At 40.1% G+C, this 19,190-nt stretch overlaps 1 protein-coding gene across 3 annotated transcripts in view; it reads left to right on the top strand.

Annotated features, from left to right (window-relative positions):
- Window positions 1–18,352, top strand: part of LOC5577721 — a 32,152-nt gene extending 13,800 nt beyond the window's left edge. The window contains exons 1-3 of one of the 3 annotated variants that reach the window (XM_001656627.2): window positions 9,881–10,725; window positions 11,236–11,817; window positions 15,964–18,352. In XM_001656627.2, coding sequence (XP_001656677.1) covers window positions 11,247–11,817; window positions 15,964–16,979 — 1,587 coding nt within the window. In that variant the 5' untranslated portion in view covers window positions 9,881–10,725; window positions 11,236–11,246 and the 3' untranslated portion in view covers window positions 16,980–18,352. Of the gene's footprint in view, window positions 1–9,880; window positions 10,726–10,752; window positions 11,159–11,235; window positions 11,818–15,963 lie in introns of those variants that run through there. The other 2 variants (XM_021844563.1, XM_011495415.2) reach the window with 2 other exon arrangements.
- The last annotated feature ends 838 nt before the right edge of the window (window positions 18,353–19,190 follow it).

The raw sequence follows: 19,190 nt of genomic DNA, 5'->3' as shown, positions 1-19,190 counted from the left end.
GGTAATACCGCTGACGATGGGAAGGTCTCGAGTTTGAATCCAGTAGAGTAGTGTAGAACTAGCCCTCGTGCGTTAAAATACACTCTAATAAAGATTTAAAAAAAAAAAAAAAAAAAAAATTGAATCCAGTATTCAGGTAATTATTAAAAGTGTGGTTATTAATTCATGGTAAAGGTATACACTGCATCTTATGTATGCAGGTTAGCTATTTTTAATCATTTATTTGTTTTCAATCAATTTTGTGGCTGTTGAATAAAAGCTGAGATGAATGCTTATAAAGCGAATTTGAAGTTGTAGAATAAAGTCAATATACAACGATACGCTTTATAACTTCTCCAAATGTGTGTGAACAACGCCTGAACAAAGGCTTCACTTGGAAATAATTAAAATGTTGTTAAACGTGATGCTGAATTAAACTGCAATAATGTAGTTTGTTAAACTAGCGTTGTTAAATCATCAATCCTTATTAAGCAAAGTGAAACCTGAATAAACATTATTACAATATATGATTACAGTCACCAAATGATAAGAAGCTTAATAATTTCGCCAGATTTGCTTGAACAATGTGTGCGTAGCAGCTGCAAAGTAATATAATAAAGCAACTATTCAGTATGTAGTTGTGAAAAATTGCCTAATAAATGATTATAAAATAGGCAAATGTTTCTTGGGAAGACGGACACCTTAAGATATATAGGTTCAAATCATGGTTGATTAGCACAATTTTTGAAGATTATTCTAGTGTAGGGGCAAGCTCACCTTTTGTTCTAAATGATGTTATCGATAGATTTCAAAACTATAAGAAACATATGATGATTTGAGATGTTTGAAAATGTCTCTTCTTATGAGGTTTTTAAACGAGGCACGGGGCAAGAATGCCACTCGTATGGGGCAAGAAGGCCACCAGAGCAAAATGCCACAACTTTTTTATATTATTATTTCCCCGCCTAAACGATAAATTCTAGAGTAAGTAAAGATAAAAACTGAGGGATAAAAGTTGACTTATAGTTAAAAAGTAATTTTACGAAATTAATTAAGTTCTCATCTTATTTGACTGTAACAATAATAGTAAAAATTTTCAGAAACCATTTTGAATGTCTAAAATGGTTTATTTTGATTTTATTTAGTAGGAAACATTGATTCAATGTAATATTAAACAAGAAAAATAAAAGTTCATTTGATTTTATATGAAAAAATTGCGGTGTCCCTCTTGCCCCATAAGACATACTGTTTTTATATACGTAAAACTTAATGTAAAAAGGACTTTTTCGAAAAAAAAATCCTCACAGCTATATTAAACAATTGAAAATCATCAATACTGTGCGAAAAACCCAATATGTTTTGTATTTATTGGGAGTCAAACCTTGTTTTCCAGTCTTACATACTTATAATATTTCGCATTTTTCGCGTTGGTGAATTAAAAACATTTTTCTAATTTTTTGTACTAAACATTTTTAACTGTAACCACCCTCAATTAGTACTCAATTTATTCTTATCCTGAGTTCAACATCAAAAAAATTATTTGAACTACGTGAAATTTAAGGTGGCATTATTGCCCCGGGTGTCGCTCTTGCCCCATGCCCCCCTACAGCGCATTTCCTCAGCATAAAGCGGTATAAAGAAAGCTTCGAGAATGTTTGCATTTGCACTAAATGTAAGTTAGCAAAAAATGTAAAAAAATCTTAGCACATCATTTTGTAGCATTTTCAAGCTTCCAAGAAAACAAAATTTAGAAAAAATATTATCCATCTTTACCACGCGTAATGAGTTAATTGTTTTAAAATATTTCTCAGTTTTTCAATGGAGTTTTCAAACTTTTTGCCGAATTCCACCATTGAATTCGTGCACAGTATCATTGACTGCATTATCTGTCATTTTTCAAGAAAATATCTGAACGATGCGGTGTTCCTATTATTTTGACTTATTTCTTAGATTTACGCTTGGTTATTTACCAAACAATCTATATTAGATATATGGACAATTTGGTATTTGATACTTTTCGACTAAAATCGACATTATTGTGCTGATACCATAGGTATACCATCCATACTATTCTATGACGTCAGGTTTGCGTTGGCAGCTAGCTAAGTCCGGTTAGAACCTCACGGGACCTATGTTGAATTGAATGAACGGGGAATTCTATTTTAAAGACACTTTTCTTTGCAAGCTTGTCCATTTTGTTATTCCAGTGATAAAAAACATTTTTTTTCTTACATAACCGCAGATAGCTTGCCAAATCATCAACCAACTTGCAAAAACTTATTTGAACTTGCCCGGTACATCCATCTTACGTTTTGCACGGTATTGATTACTGAATTTGAAAATTTTAAGAACTTTCGCGATCATTTCTCCAGACTGTGTATAAATATGTATTAATTTTCATGAAATGTTAAACTGAACAAACAATTCTTTTGAATCAAAAAGATGTGATAAGTGGGCATTTTTTTTAATTATCGGGCAGGTTTGGGCCGGAGGTTCTCCGATTTGCATGAATTTTTTACCAGAGGTAGAGCTCGTGGATACATGACCAAAAGTGAAATTCAAAAAAATTATAGTGGCCTATTTTCCCGGAAAACTCTAGATGAATTTTCACGATTTCTCTATATACCTCAAACTTTGAAAATTCATATCTTCTAAACTATGCATCGTAGAACAAATGTTTTTTAGTCAAATCGAAAGGAAATTTTCTCAGCAATCTATTAAAAATATAAAAAGAAAAACATTTCTCGGAAAATTTTTCACCATGGAGAAAATTGTCGAAAAAATAGCAAAAAAAACTATCGTCTGTATCATGAAAAATTTTCAAAAAAATATTTTTTGTTTCATCAATCCATACTCTAACTTTCGTCCATAGCGCCAAAGTGGTATCTTTTACCGTTTAGGCGACAGAACTGAAAACCCGAAACTACATTCTTACAAATTCAATGGGTGCGCCTCATATAGGCGCACGATACGGCCAGACAAAACAAACAATATATATATTCATTTAGCGCGTACGCTTCTCAATACAGTTTGGCGCGCTGTTGGGTTGGCGCCAACTGTAGAGGCTGCACGCTGACTGGCAGTGGAATATTCCACAGCAGCCATCAATGGAACAATAGATAGCGTCCCTGTGTGTTATACAGTTGATTGATATTATATACATGCAAATACTATACTATATTCTTCCAAGGAACAATCAGAATTTATATCAAATATATCACTTTGTATAGAAAACAACATTTATTTATTTATTATTAAAATTATTAAAATTTATTTGCGCGCTTTTTATCTAATCATTTGATAAATTGAACAAAATTTGAAAAAAGCAAGAAAATTACAAATAGCACTTTATGTATGCATAAATATCCTTTTTGCTTGGCAACTATATGATACTGAGGGTCAAGCATGGGAAACACTCACTCAGTTATTGTGTTCCCCTCACTCGCTTCCACGCACAGTCGGGAGCGAGCAAGCCGTTTTTTAACCAAGCTGAACGTTTCAATTTCCAGTGCCCATTCTGCTTCTTCGGCGAGCACTAAGCGAAACAAAAAACGGCATCTGATCAGTCGAATGCAATGGACCGATGCACGAGTTCACTATCTGACGTTTGAGCGGTGCCTTGTTATTTACGTGACCATGGCAACGAGTGAATTCGTAACCGCCCATGACGGTTCAGCTATCACTGAATGTTCGATAGCAGCAGATTTTTTGCTATTTTTCATCGGTGGCGCTCGGGTGAGTGAGTGAATTTTCCCATGCTTGCTGAGGGTCAGTTCCTATTACACTCCAACCTCTTTTTACGACCGTTTTTTTACCGACGGTTCTTTTTCCGACCACTTTTTTACGACCGAAATTCAGATTAACGACCGTTTTTATAAATGATCATTATTATGTATCCGGTAGAAATCAAGACCAACATTTATTTATAATTATTGTTTTCTCGGGCCCCGTGCGTCGCAGGTAATATGTGAATAGTGCGCTGTGTTCATAAAAATCGTAGGAATGCAGCGCCACACTAAAAAACTGATTTCAAAATCGCGCGAGTTGAGGCGCGTCGCGAGTCTCACTGGCGCGATCCGGTTTGGTGTCGGTGCGACAATATCTTAAAAAGTATTCAAAATAGAGGATCATGATGTTCAGCAAAATTGTTCAGTAGTTCAAGGGCTAACATATGGTGGTCATTGAATTGCGGAATTCTACCACTAGGCGGCGCTAGTGAGCATGAAACTTTTGTTTTGCGGATATCTCAGGATCCTGGCCACTTAGAGAGATGGCGTCTTCGGCAAAGTTGTTCAGTAGCTCAAGGACTATCATTATAAACGCTATGAGGTTCAAAATTTTGCCACCAGGCAGCGCTAGTGAGCATGAAACTTTTGTTTTGCGGATATCTCAGGATCCTGGCCACTTAGAGAGATGGCGCCTTCGGCAAAGTTGTTCAGTAGCTCAAGGACTATCATTATAAACGCTATGAGGTTCAAAATTTTGCCACCAGGCGGCGCTAGTGAGCATGAATTTTTTGTTTTGCGGATATCTCACGATCTTGGCCATTTAGAAAGATGGCGTCTTCGGCAAAGTTGTTCAGTAGCTCAAGGACTATCATTATAAACGCTATGAGGTTCAAAATTTTGCCACCAGGCGGCGCTAGTGAGCATGAAACTTTTGTTTTGTGGATATCTCAGGATCCTGGCCATTTAGAAAGGTGGCGCCTTCGACAAAGTTGTTCAGTAGCTCAAGGACTACCATTATAAACGCTATGAGGTTCAAAATTTTGCCACCAGGCGGCGCTAGTGAGCATGAAACTTTTGTTTTGCGGATATCTCAGGATCCTGGCCACTTAGAAAGATGGCGCCTTCGGCAAAGTTGTTCAGTAGCTCAAGGACTACCATTATAAACGCTATGAGGTTCAAAATTTTGCCACCAGGCAGCGCTAGTGAGCATGAAACTTTTGTTTTGCGGATATCTCAGGATCCTGGCCACTTAGAGAGATGGCGCCTTCGGCAAAGTTGTTCAGTAGCTCAAGGACTATCATTATAAACGCTATGAGGTTCAAAATTTTGCCACCAGGCGGCGCTAGTGAGCATGAATTTTTTGTTTTGCGGATTTCTCACGATCTTGGCCATTTAGAAAGATGGCGTCTTCGGCAAAGTTGTTCAGTAGCTCAAGGACTATCATTATAAACGCTATGAGGTTCAAAATTTTGCCACCAGGCGGCGCTAGTGAGCATGAAACTTTTGTTTTGTGGATATCTCAGGATCCTGGCCATTTAGAAAGGTGGCGCCTTCGACAAAGTTGTTCAGTAGCTCAAGGACTACCATTATAAACGCTATGAGGTTCAAAATTTTGCCACCAGGCGGCGCTAGTGAGCATGAAACTTTTGTTTTGCGGATATCTCAGGATCCTGGCCACTTAGAAAGATGGCGCCTTCGGCAAAGTTGTTCAGTAGCTCAAGGACTACCATTATAAACGCTATGAGGTTCAAAATTTTGCCACCAGGCGGCGCTAGTGAGCATGATTTTTTTGTTTTGCGGATATCTCACGATCCTGGCCATTTAGAACGATGGCGTCTTAGGCAAAGTTGTTCAGTAGCTCAAGGACTATCGTAATTCTAGCCAAGAGATTCGAGATGTTGCCACCAGGCGGCGCTAGTGAGCATATGATATTTGTTTTCCGGATATCTCAGAATCCTGACCACTTAGAAAGATGGCGTCTTCGACAAAGTTGTTCTGTAGCTCAAGGACTATCATTATAAACGCTATGAGGTTCAAAATTTTGCCACCAGGCGGCACTAGTGAGCATGATTTTTTTGTTTTTGCGGATATCTCAGGATCCTGGTCATTTAGAACGATGGCGTCTTAGGCAAAGTTGTTCAGTAGCTCAAGGACTATCGTAATTCTAGTCAAGAGATTCGAGATGTTGCCACCAGGCGGCACTAGTGAGCATGATTTTTTTTGTTTTTGCGGATATCTCAGGATCCTGGCCATTTAGAAAGATGGCGCCTTTGGCAAAGTTGTTCAGTAGCTCAAGGACTATCATTATAAACGCTATGAGGTTCAAAATTTTGCCACTAGGCAGCGCTAGTGAGCATGAAAATTTTGTTTTGCGGATATCTCAGGATCCTGGCCATTTAGAAAGATGGCGTCTTCGACAAAGTTGTTCAGTAGCTCAAGAACTATCATTATGAACGCTATGAGATTCGAAATTTTGCCACCAGGCGGCGCTAGTGAATATGATTTTTTTGTTTTGCGGATATCTCAGGATCCTGGCCATTTAGAAAGATGGCGCCTTCGGCAAAGTTGTTCAGTAGCTCATGGACTATCATTATAAACGCTGTGAGCATGAATCCTGAGATATTCGCAAAAAAATCATGCTCACTAGCGCCGCCTGGTGGCAAAATTTTGAATCTCATATCTTTTATAATGATACACTGAAAACATTCTACAAGCTGGATCAATGTGTTTCACACGTGAATTTACACTAATTGTAAAACTTATCAAACGATGGTGTAAAACCAGTCGCTATAAGCTCCAAATTCAAATTTAAAACACGTAAATTTACAATTTATCGTAAACTTTGCAGTAGGATTAATTAGCGATTGCTTGATTTTTTATTATTTTTATAATTTCTTTATTAGTATCATTCCAAACATTACATTCATATCTTATATATAGGTGTTCTGTGTTGTTAGACAACACTATCATCCTTATTTGGTAAAACAAATTTAAGATTTTATTAACATTTTGTTAACAACATATTACATTTCATTTGCCGTAGCAGTTCAGATTTTTTACAGGTGAGTTGATTTCATCTGCTTATAAGAGAAAAAAAAACGCTTTGAATATACTTAACCTAACTTAACCTAAACATATAACGCATTAATCGTGCCAATAGAAGATTGTAACGATTTTTGCCTGAAATTATTAATTATTTTATTTGACATTTGTTCCAATGTTTCAACATTGGATGTTCTATGTAACTCATTGGTACTATACCAGGGAGGAAGCTTCAGAATCATTTTCAAAATTTTATTGCTTGGTTTTCTGATTCCAGGCACCCATTACGGGCACCCGGTTTCTCCAAAAATAACATGTCCTGTCACGCGTGAACGGCAAATGTGAGTCCTTGTCATGCTAGGAAAACTAGTTCTACTAGTGATGGATATCGCCATTGTAAAAAACGTTCAAATCATGTGTAAAAGACTTTGCTATTGAACCACGTCATTTCACCTTGCAATTCGACACGACAGATCCACGTTGAAAATAATTAGGATCAAACGTGTGGATTATTTTCAGTGTAGCGCTTGAGCTAATGAACAACTTTGCCGAAGGCGCCATCTTTTTAAGTGGCCAGGTTCCTGAGATATACACAAAACAAAAGTTTCATGCTCACTCGCGCCGCCTGGTGGCATAATCTCGAATCTCTTGGCTAGAATTATGATAGTCCTTGAGCTACTGAACAACTTTGTCGAAGACTCCATCTTTCCAAATGGCCAGGATCCTGAGGTATCCGCAAAACAAAAGTTTCATGCTCACTAGCGCCGTCTGGTGGCAAAATTTTGAACCTCATAGCGTTTATAATGATAGTCCATGAGCTACTGAACAACTTTGTCGAAGACGCCATCTCTCTAAGCGGTCAGGATCCTGAGATATCCGCAAAACAAAAATTCTATGCTCACTAGCGCCGCCTGGTGGCAACATCTCGAATCTCTTGGCTAGAATTATGATAGTCCTTGAGCTACTGAACAACTTTGCCGAAGACGCCATCTTTCTAAGTGGTCAGGATCCTGAGCTATCCGGAAAACAAAAATTATATGCTCACTAGCGCTGCCTGGTGGCAAAATCTCTAATCTCTTGGCTAGAATAATGGTAGTCCTTGAGCTACTGAACAACTTTGCCGAAGACGCCATCTTTCTAAATGGCCAGGATCCTGAGATATCCGCAAAACAAAAGTTTCATGCTCACTAGCGCCGCCTGGTGGCAAAATTTTGAACCTCATAGCTTTTATAATGATATTCCTTGAGCTACTGAACAACTTTACCGAAGACGCCATCTTTCTATGTGGTTAGGATCCTGAGATATCCGCAAAACAATAGTTGCATGCACACTTGTACTGCCTGGTGGCGCAATTTCACTTAAGCAGTGTTGCCAGCTACGAAAAAAAATTGAACCCTTCATGAAAAACTGGATTACAGTTGAAGAGTATTGCTATGTTGCTAAGCATTATATTTTCCTGTTCCACTCAAGTTGGATGGTTTTGATCTTTATTTTATTCTTCTTAAACAGTGTTGCCAGCCACATGAACATTTGTGATTCGGCCGATTGTATGGCACGCAACACTTCCTTCGACTTTGGTGAACATTCGGTATCGTTATCTTTAAATTTGTTTGGTATTTGCAAATCACACCCCCATAATTTTGATAACAATCGAGCAGTGTTGCCATCTTTTACCAAAATATGAAAACTTGAACGGCCATTTTGGAAAGTTCTCAACCCATGCTTCAACTTTGCCGAAGATCTCGAACCAGTATTTCCGCATCTAGACGTTGCATTTTGCAACAACATAATTATAACACTTATTTCTTTTACGACCGATTTTTTTTACGACCCCCCGATAACGGTCGTAAAAAGAGGTTGGGGTGTACCTATATTATTAAATGTAAGGATAGTTTTTTAATTGAAGACTGTTGGTCTCAATAGTAAAGGTTACGAAAAAAGGACATACAAAACACCCAACAGACCAAAGGAGAGTGCTCCGATTGACCAAAAAGCTTTTTCTGACTGGAAAGGAAAGGATGGTTTACTGCGTTACACTTACAATGCGTGTAAATTACTGCCGCCGTTAGCGCACGGTTATGAGGCCCACAATAGAACACATTTTTCTATGGGAAGTGTGCGGGTGGTCATCGGTTTTTCAGTTCTGTCGCCTAAACGGTAAAAGATACCACTTTGACGTCTATGGACGAAAGTTAGAGTATGGATTGATGAAAAAAAAAATATTTTTTTGAAAATTTTTCATGATACAGACGATAGTTTTTTCGCTATTTCTCCGACAATTTTCTCCATGGTGAAAAATTTTCCCAGAAATGTTTTTCTTTTTATATTTTTAATAGATTGCTGAGAAAATTTCCTTTCGATTTCACTAAAAAACTTTTGTTCTACGATGCATAGTTCAGGAGATATTTTCAATGTTTGAGGTATATAGAGAAATCGTGAAAATTCATCTGGAGTTTTCCGGGAAAAAAAGCCCCTATATTTTTTTGAATTTCACTTTTGGTCATGTATCCACGAGCTCTACCTCTGGTGAAAATTTCATGCAAATCGGAGAACCTCCGGCCCAAATTGTCCGATAATAAAAAAAAATCCTCAAGTTTCTCTCAATGTCAACTAGAGGCGCCACGGTAATTAAAAAGCATCGGCCAAATACTAACTGAGACAGACTTTAGTTGATTAGTGCCCCAATAATTATTCAAAATCTTACAAAATATGCGTTATTGAAAACTTCGTCCAGATACAATATTAGTCAAGTAAAAAAGTCAACATGTAGCTGTACAAAAGGCAGCTTTTACGTGTGAAACACATAGTCTCTTAAACTGTGATAGAGTTGCAGTGTGTTAGCCCAGAAAAAAAAACTGATTTTGTGTAACTTTGTTTTAGGGAGTGTATATTGGTCATTCTAATATGGATTAAATTTTCAGCTTAAACTATTGTCTGGTTCTCTAGATTTGTTCTCTTGTATTGTAAGGGTTTGGCTTCGATTCATCTCCACCTTAAACATGTTCCAATTTTCTTGAATTTTTTGAATATTCGCTTTGGAGTTTGGAAACTTTACATCTCATTTTCTCAATGCCTACTTTTTACATATGGGACTTGCTTGCGATTCACGACACTCGTGACTCGGCAATATAGCGATTAGAGTTGCGACGCAAAAAAGCGAATGAAATTGCGATCTTGGCGCGATTTATTAGAAAACACAATCGCACTAGTGCACACTCCATGCTACAGCTACACCATGAGATAATGTAGAGGATGAAGTTGATACATAACTTTAAGATGTATCAATAATGTTGTATCATTGTAAGCAGCGTGGGTTCATAAAGTCTCTCAGTTATCTTTTTTTCGGGATACCACACAGAAAAAGCTAACTTCGCTCATGTTATATGTATTTTGGTTCTTTCTGTTCTCTTTTATTTCCATACCTACGCGTGGACATTGCATTATACACTTACGATTAGGAATATGCGCGCTTCGTCCTCCCCATAATGTTTGTACGTGACAAACAGAGGACAGCAGATAGGGAAAAGTGTTTGAATGGAATGCAGTCGAAAAACGCAATTCGTCGCTGTTCTGCATTTCGATCAACACTTTTGAATGCGGTGTGATCGGGGTTTTGTTTCGATAGTAAAATCCCCATTCGATTCTTTGTTGCCTAGAACTCTAGAGATTGGTGTTTGTGAACTAAGAGAAGGATAAACGCCGATCGCGATGATGAGCGGTCATAAACATCGGATGCTCGAAACAAGATCGAGAAGACCAGCCGCAATTATCATTACACAGTGCTATTCTTGAAGTGAGGACGGAAAAGCGGATTTGTGCACATAGTGCTACGAGGGTGAGAAAAAAATACGTACATCTTCTCGTGCAAACGTATGAAAATATGATAAGGCAGCCATCGAGTGGTCTATCATTGCTACTGATATCACTGAATCTAGTAGGAATTACTCACTCGTCGTCAACTAAGTCCCGTGCAAAGGTAAGGGTGGTGTAGTTTAAATGGTAAATCGATCAGCTGCAATAAACGTGGCGCTAGAAGTCTAAAAAAACCTGCCAATTCTTCTTGTGACATGCTATAGAAACAACATGCACACAGTTTGTTGATTGCAACTTTGTTGCCCTTCATTCCCATACCTAGTCGTATGAGAGTGTTTGTTGCGCAATATGTACAGTAGTTGTGCTCTTATGAACATGGATGGTTGACGAAGGAAATCAAGCCTTTGAACCTCTGGCTGTGATATGTTCTAAAAATAAGATTATTCCGAACAAACAATACCTATATTATTTTAATTCAGAGTATGTGAACCGGTCATTCCGGTTGGTCGATTAAGTCGATGTTCCACCGCGAGTTTGTTCCTAAGCACTCACCAGTGCCAGAGTGTCGTCTGTTGAACTATCGGTCGCTATCCGGCGTATGTTAATTTTTTAGTATAGTCGTTCACCTGACTTGAATCGCATATCAATTATAATGCCTTTGGTATTATTCCAGAAACTAAAAACATGCACGGAGTCAAGCGCGTCATAGCATTCTGCATACTAACTGCTGTCCTGCCAGCCTCACTCATCATACTTCCGCTATACCTGCGGCATACCGTATTCGCGGACGTGGTCTATCCAATTGCCGAATCCGACATAATCGAAATCCGCGATGGCATATCGACGGTATTCTGCCAACGGCACACCCTGCAGATGAACACCAGCTTCAATGCATTCCAGCTCAACCAGAAGCCAGAAATCTCACAGAACCGGAAGCACATTCGTCTGAAGAAGTCTATGTCCTTGCCGGACGATACCCTGGAATATTGGGGCTTCTACCTTCTGAAGGGAGCAACCGTTGCGTTGAAGGTGTGCTCACGATACGACGGCTCGCGGATACTGGTCGTCAAGGGAGAACGGAATCTGAGGACGTGTGGTCTGCTGGACCACAACAAGAACAAAGTGGGTGCGCACTACAACACCGAGCACATCCAGGTGAAGGTCACATTCGAATCGGCGGCGGAAATTGTTGAATCGTCTGGAATCACGAGCAACAAGTCCGGTCGGTATGTGTCCCCGGACGAGGGGAATCACGGTAAGTTGTTCAGAAGGGAGGAGAAAATTAAAATCAAATTGCACTTAGTCAGAAAACATGGGAGTTCAACTTACAAATGGTAGCCAAGTATGTTACCAAACAATCTCTTGCATGGAGAAAACTCTGAAAAATAAGGGGGGACGTCATTTGGCATAAAGTAGTTTGGCATAAAATAATTTGGCATAACGGTCGTTTGGCATAATAGTCATTTGGCATAATGGACGTTTGGCCATCAAAGTGCCGATCAAAGTAAGCATGCATATTTTAGATGTTATCCATCGACTCCCTTAGTAATGCAATCACATGGAGTGACAACTGTTGAAAAACTCGAGTGACAAAGCCGAGTCGAGCGAATTTTTCGGTCGACAGTGACTCCAGTCGAATCATTTTGATCGACTCGACTTATAAAATAGACCCCTAAGGGCATTTTGCCGTTTTTTTTTTGAATTTTTTTTAACGAGATGTTTAGCCTTGCGATAGTTCATCTCGGGACCAACGATGCAACAAGATAATTGCTTAATTTTAAGGCCGCACGGGACGTCATTATAATCATCCTATCCATTTGAAGAAGCAGATCTCAAGTACCACTCAATATAGGGATGTGAAAAATTTATCACTATATTCTATATATGTGGTGCACAATCGATTAAATTTTCAGCTTCAGCGGTTCACTAAAACTCGAGATTTGCTTCGGCAAAGTTTTGATGATAATTGTTAGAGTGAGACAAAAGATAGGGAAAATAACACGGTCTCCCGTGTCCCCTTAATATTACCTTACTGTTTATTAGCGTGTTGCAAATTTCAAATTCTGGCTCCCCTATGCTTAAACGATTTTGATTGGACGTCAGGTTAAATAGCTTCTTCTTCTTCTTCTTGGAATTAACGTCCTCACTGGGACAGAGCTTGCTTCTTAGCTTAGTGTTCTTATGAGCACTTCCACAGTTATTAACTGAGAGCTTTTTGTGCAGGCTGACTGCGATACAATTCGGATCAATCTATATCACATCAACATCATGCTGCCCACTCCATCACCAGTGCATTGATGGCGATAGACTATGGATATCACTGATGGGTTAACTTAAGCCTTAAATGGATCATTAAAATATCTAAAACGGCCGCTATGGAAAGCATAGATAGCGCCACCGTAGCCTTGTGTGTTTGACAAAACAGCAATGCTATCACAATGTTGAATCCCATATGCAGTGGCGCCTTTCTTTTGATGCGGTGAGCACTTGCAAAAACTACCTTCAATGATCCATTAGAGGCATATAAAATGAAAATTTATCAACCCGATATTTTTTGACAGTGTTGCAGACTAGTGATCCTTCATATATAAGAAAAAATGCTGACAAACCCGCGTCTTGTCACCTTTATTCACAGAAGAGAGGATCGAAGAAGAGAAATCGATCATGCGACTTACACCCTTATTCTAGCACACGCTTGATATGAGAGAGATATGCGGAAGCTGACATTTCTGTCAAAGTGTGAGCCAGGGCTGCCACATATACAGATTTATCTGTATTACACAGATTTTTTTTTTTCTGACACAGGTCCAATCCATACAAATTGGACCTGTGTCAGAAAAAAAGCTGTGTAATACAGATAAATCTGTATATGTGGCAGCCCTGGCTCACACTTTGACAGAAATGTCAGCTTCCGCGTATCTCTGACACTATTTATCGATTTATTTGGTTTTACATCAATTAGCTTGATAAAACCTCGCCAACAAGATTTCGCCAATTCACTCGGTTCATGACCGCTTCTCTCCATCCTGGACTGCGACCCACGCTCTGCACCTGGTCAATCGACCTAGCTTGCTGCCTTCTAGCTCCGACCGGATTCGTAGCGAACACCATCTTTACAGGGTTATTGTCCGGCATTCTTGCAACATGCCCTGCCCAGCCTATCCTTCTAGGTTTAGCTACCTTCTGGATACTGGGTTCGCCGTAGAGTTGAGCAAGCTCGTGGGTCATCCTTCGCCGCCACACTCCGTTCTCCTGCACGCGAAGATCGTCCTTAGCACTCGGCGTTCGAAAACCCCAAGAGCTTGAAAGTGCTCCTCGAGTATAGTCCACGTCTCATGTCTGTAGAGGACTACCGGTCTTATGAGCGTTTTGTACAACGTGCATTTTGTGCGGGGGTGAATATTTCTTGACCACAGTTTCTTCTGGAGCCCATAGTAGGCACGACTCTTGTTGATTCGCGTTGGTTTCCACTGTCCGCTGTGCTAACGTGGCCATCGCCCTCGCTGTCCTGGCCTTCTGTGCCTGTGTTCTCTGCGCCATTCAGGTGTTCATCGTAGTGCTGCTTCCACCTTTCGATTACCTCGCGTTCGTCCGTCAAGATGCTCCCATCCTTATCCCGGCACATTTCAGCTCGCGGAACGAAGCCTTTGCGGGATGTGTTGAGCTTCTGATAGAACTTCCGCGTTTCTTGAGAACGGTACAGCAACTCCATCTCTTGGCATTCCACCTCTTCCACCTGTCCCGGAATAGGCGGGTTTGCTGTTTCCGTTTCAGTCTGTATCGTCCCACGTAACATGCTGCAGCATTACAGCTCGCGCTGCATTATTCTCCTCTAAAACTTTCTGGCACTCCTCGTCGAACCAATCGTTTCTTGAGCTCCGTTCCACATATCCAACAATGCTTTCGGCAGCGTCGATATGGCTGCTTTGACTGTCGTCCAGCAGTCCTCAAGAGGGGCCCTATCGAGCTAGCCCTCATCCGGCAACACTGCCTCAAGATGCTGCACGTACGCATTGGCGACATCCGGTTGTTTCAGTCGCGCTAGATTGTACCGAGGTGGGCGTCGATACTGTACATCGTTGATGACGGATAGTTTTGAGCGCAGTTTCATCATCACTAGATAGTGGTCGGAGTCAATGTTAGCGCCAAGATAGGTTCTGACGTCGGTAATATCGGAGAAGTGTCGTCCATCGATCAAAACGTGGTCGATTTGCGATCACGCGCCTTTGCATATCACCCATCACTATGAAAGCTGTTCCCAGCTCACGTGTGTTGCCGCAGCTCTGGTAGATGGTATGATTACCTCTAAACGTTCGCACCATTGCTCCTGTCCAGCACACCTCCTGTAGTGCTACGATGCCGAAACCGCTGGTTTTCTGTACATCGGAAAGTATGCAAGTACTTCCGATGAAGTTGAGAGATCTGCAGTTCCACGTACCGAGTTTCCTATCGCCAGTCCATTTCTGTCGCTGTGGTCTTACTGTTTCCCAACCATGATAACCAATAAAGAGCGAATGGCTGAAATGTCCTCGTTCCAGCGCGCTGTTGAACGCATTCTTCACATCCAGAGGGACAACCGCGCAGTAACGGATGCCGCTCCTTTTATGTTCGATTGCCACCTAAGCTGTCTGAACGACCTACTGGATGGCATCCAGAGTAGATTTACCTTTTCTAAATCCAAACTGGTTGTTGGGCCTGTCCAACTCTCCGTATACGGTACTAGCCTGTTGAGAATCAACCTCTCCAATAACTTGCGTCGTATCTAGTAAACAGATAGGTCTATACGCCGACGGGTCACCTGGTGGTTTACCCGCCTTTGGTAGTAGCACCAATTTCTGTCGCTTCCATACATCCGGGAAGGTTTCTTGATCAATGCAGCGTTGCATCGTGGTTTTGAACATGGGCTAATTACGCGCTTTTATCATGTTTGTCCATTGTTTAAGATCCGGGCTCACAGTGACAGTTCGTGACAGCAAAATCTCGGCTCACTGTGACGTAGAGAAATTTTGTATTGGTTTCTCCCTCCCAGGTCTTAGCTATTACCGGACACGAATTGGCACTCTCGCATAGACTATCAAAGAATGCCCGTTTTCGACTCTTGATTTCCTTTTTAAGAGCCAACTTTGCCTCTCTGAATGCTGCACCGCGTTTTTCTCTTTCTGCGTCTGTGCGTGCGCGTTGCATTCTTCGTCCGAAGGCAGATTGCTCGAAGATTTGCAATTGATTCGCACCACCAGTACACCGGCGGCCTGTTCTCTCTAGGAGGGGCTTGGGAAGGAGCTTAGGGCAGATTAAAAGTTCCAGTACTACCCCTATCGCTACTGACAAAAAGAAAAAGAATGACATAGAGATCCTACATCCTGATTTCAAATTCTAATTTAAATATTTTTCTTATCTACAGGAGGAGAAGATCTGACCGAAGAGGACATGACCGTTGCTGAGAGTGTGGATCCCTCTGGGCGGACAAACCCTCCCGTAAACCCGACTAAACACTCAAAGCACGTCTCAGAATCGAGAAACTCATTAGACTCAAGGCAACAGAAAGCCGACACCAATAGTACAAGAGATAGTGGCTCCGAACATGCGGTCAATTCTCCGACTACACGCAAGCATACTCAGACATCTAGTACACCGGAAGCACCGAACACTCTACAGGCATCCAAAGAGACGGTCAACAATCACAAACATAACCACAACTATAAGGATTCCAAGGTTGACGATTCTGAACCGAGTGAGGATCAACAGCGTCACCGTAGAAGACGCCATCATGGTAAACACGGTCATCACGATAAGGTCGATAAACAGAAAGCTTATTTGCAAGAATCGCTGAGTGGGGTAGATATGGCGATGGATAACATTGGCACCAGGGCTCGACGTGATATTGTATATGATCGTAAAATCAACCACGGTGGTAATGCCATGAATTTCTCCAACAATAACTCTGATTCAGAGTCTAGCTTTGAAAACAGTTTACTCACATGTTACGACGGTGATATTCTTGTAGCGCAAAGTTTCCCGCCCAGCCACTTATGTAAGGACGTGCAATATCTAGAGAATGGAATCCACATGGTAACGAAGCACGAGGTCGCTTCCGACGGATATTACTATTATATTTTCTACAGTGACAACGATTATGTGCAAAACGATATTCATGCTGTTTTCGACATATACAAACCGACCTTCCAGTACTCCAACATCTCGGAGTCAAAGGGATGTGTCAATAGTACAAATTGTTCATTTCCCATTAGTTTTTGGTCGGATGAACGAGTGATAGTGGAAGTGCCCACGAGAGACGGTATAGAACACGAAGAGGATGACATAACCTTCCTAATATCGACGTGCCAACCGCGTATGGCCGTCTACATTGTGTTTCCCATATCCGTTCTGTTTCTTGTGTTGACGTGCGCTTTCCTGTAAAAGTTAGGTTTAGATATGCATATGGCATTCATATTATTTTTTTGTGTTAATGAAAGACTTGTTATTTTAGTTATGCAGAGCAATGAATTTGATCCACTTGAAACCCGTCAATACACTATTTTCAATTGGATGTCTGTTTTCTATATGATTACAGCGGCATAGAGAATGGCTTAAATATAGGGAAACCTTCTGAATAATACATTGGACCATGGTATCGATGGATAAAATCTTTAAGTATTTGTTATTTGTCGTTAGATTAACGAAATATGAACAACTATCCATAACTCTATAGTATAGGGACCATCGAGCTGAAGAATACAAAATCAGTGGAAATGTAATTCAAGGGTCCATCAAGGTAGCCATGAAAACCAGCTTTCACTAGGGTTCTCTAACTATATATTAAGGAGTGGAATATCGAGTTTATGGAAGGTTGACTATATGTTCAAAACTTGCGTCACACTTATGATACAATGGTGATATTAGTCCATGGTACAATTATCTTGAAATGAGCTCCATGCTGAGAAATTGTCTTCACTCAAGACAGTCTTGGAATAATTTTCTTGACGACTTGTAGCATGGTACGTATACCATGGTACCAGGTTTTATCTGTCGTATGGTGACGGTCCATACGGTCTTCAGTCACTGAAACAATATTTTAGATTTCAAACTCACTCTCAAGTTTAAGCCTCAAAATAGTTCGCCCAGATATCACTTTCATAAGTTACTTTTATCCGAAGGAATATCACTCTGGCTAACAGAAAATATTTGCATTTTATGTTTTTTTTTTATTCATATTTCTTAACTCAGAAGACAACAGGTAGTATTGAAATCTTCTTTTCTTTCAGTCACTGCTGTAACTTCTGCAGTTTGGGTGTAAGATTTGTATAAAATAGGTTAAGTTATTTTCAAGTTCAAATTTTGTTTGAACCTAGATATTACGAACATATCGTTTTATGACATCGCAGTCGTACTGTATTATATAAGTAACCCATATTTATGAACGAATGTAAGCGCTCAGGTAAAATCGATAATAATTCGGCAATGCTAGTCGTTACGATTCGAGTAATAAGTCAAGTCAGTTCATCGGGGAAAATGCCAAGTATCTATTTTACAATATTAGTAACTACAAGAGGCTATGAGAAAAATACATTATCAACCTAGCAGAAGTTAAAGAATAATAATAAATTACTTCGAACTACAAGAGTTACCGATCGGGAAAAGTAAATGACTGTGTCGAAAACAACAAAGGAAAAAAATGTGATAACTATAATTGTAACCAACACAACTTAAATACAAAGAAACAATAGTTCATATATGTTGACCATATGACAGAATTGTATTGAATAGACGTTGAGTATAAAAACCTTCATGTACTTATTGCTATAGTATTAGTTTGAAAGAAATACCCTGAAGTAATAGATACGGTGGTACCGTATTACGGGCTATTACTGATCATTGCTCCTAAAAATTGTGAATAAACATTTTTCTTTCAGAAAAATAAAAATAAAATAAAAAATTGTGGTTTGTTTTTTTTTAATAATATTTGCACCAGTTTTTTGCAATTAAAAAAAACATTGTTAATAATGAGTGCTTCGGAAAGCCCAAGCAAGACGGTTCGTTTTCGGGACGCCCAGAAGTTTTGCGGTTCGCGTTGTGTGAGTGCGAAAAGTTATGCGTGTACAGTCGAGGATGGATTACCAACTGGTGAGCCCGTTTCATGCTTATGATAACACACTTTTTCATTACAGCGATACATTTATGTAATATTTAAACAATCCTTGGTTCGTCACTACAAGTGTCAACATTATGGATTATATTATTAATACCACTCACTCCAGGGGCTTGCTGGAGTGCCTGGAAACGGCAATTGCGGACTAAGAGTACGCTGAGGAACTTCCGGATGATACTGCTGAGGAGAGGCAGCGGAAGAAGAAGCTACTGGACGAACGGATGGCCAAGGATCGACGATGCAAAAACCTGCTAATTCACCGGATTGCAGAGGATCTGCTCGAGTATGCCAAGGAACACAAGACGGCTAAAGACATTTGGGACGAGCATATGGAGTCGTTGCAGAAGAATGAGACGTGGGAGCTCGTTCCGAAGCCACCCAATAAGAACATCGTCGACTGTAAATGGGTGTTCAAGATCAAGCGAGATGAAGCTGGCAACGTCGACCGGTACAAAGCCCGCCTGGTCGCAAAGGGCTTTTCA

This window comes from Aedes aegypti, chromosome 2, assembly GCF_002204515.2.
Source record: "Aedes aegypti strain LVP_AGWG chromosome 2, AaegL5.0 Primary Assembly, whole genome shotgun sequence".
In the NCBI taxonomy this organism is placed as follows: domain Eukaryota; kingdom Metazoa; phylum Arthropoda; class Insecta; order Diptera; family Culicidae; genus Aedes; species Aedes aegypti.
Note: the sequence above shows the minus strand (reverse complement) of the source record. Positions and strands in the feature narration are given on the sequence as shown.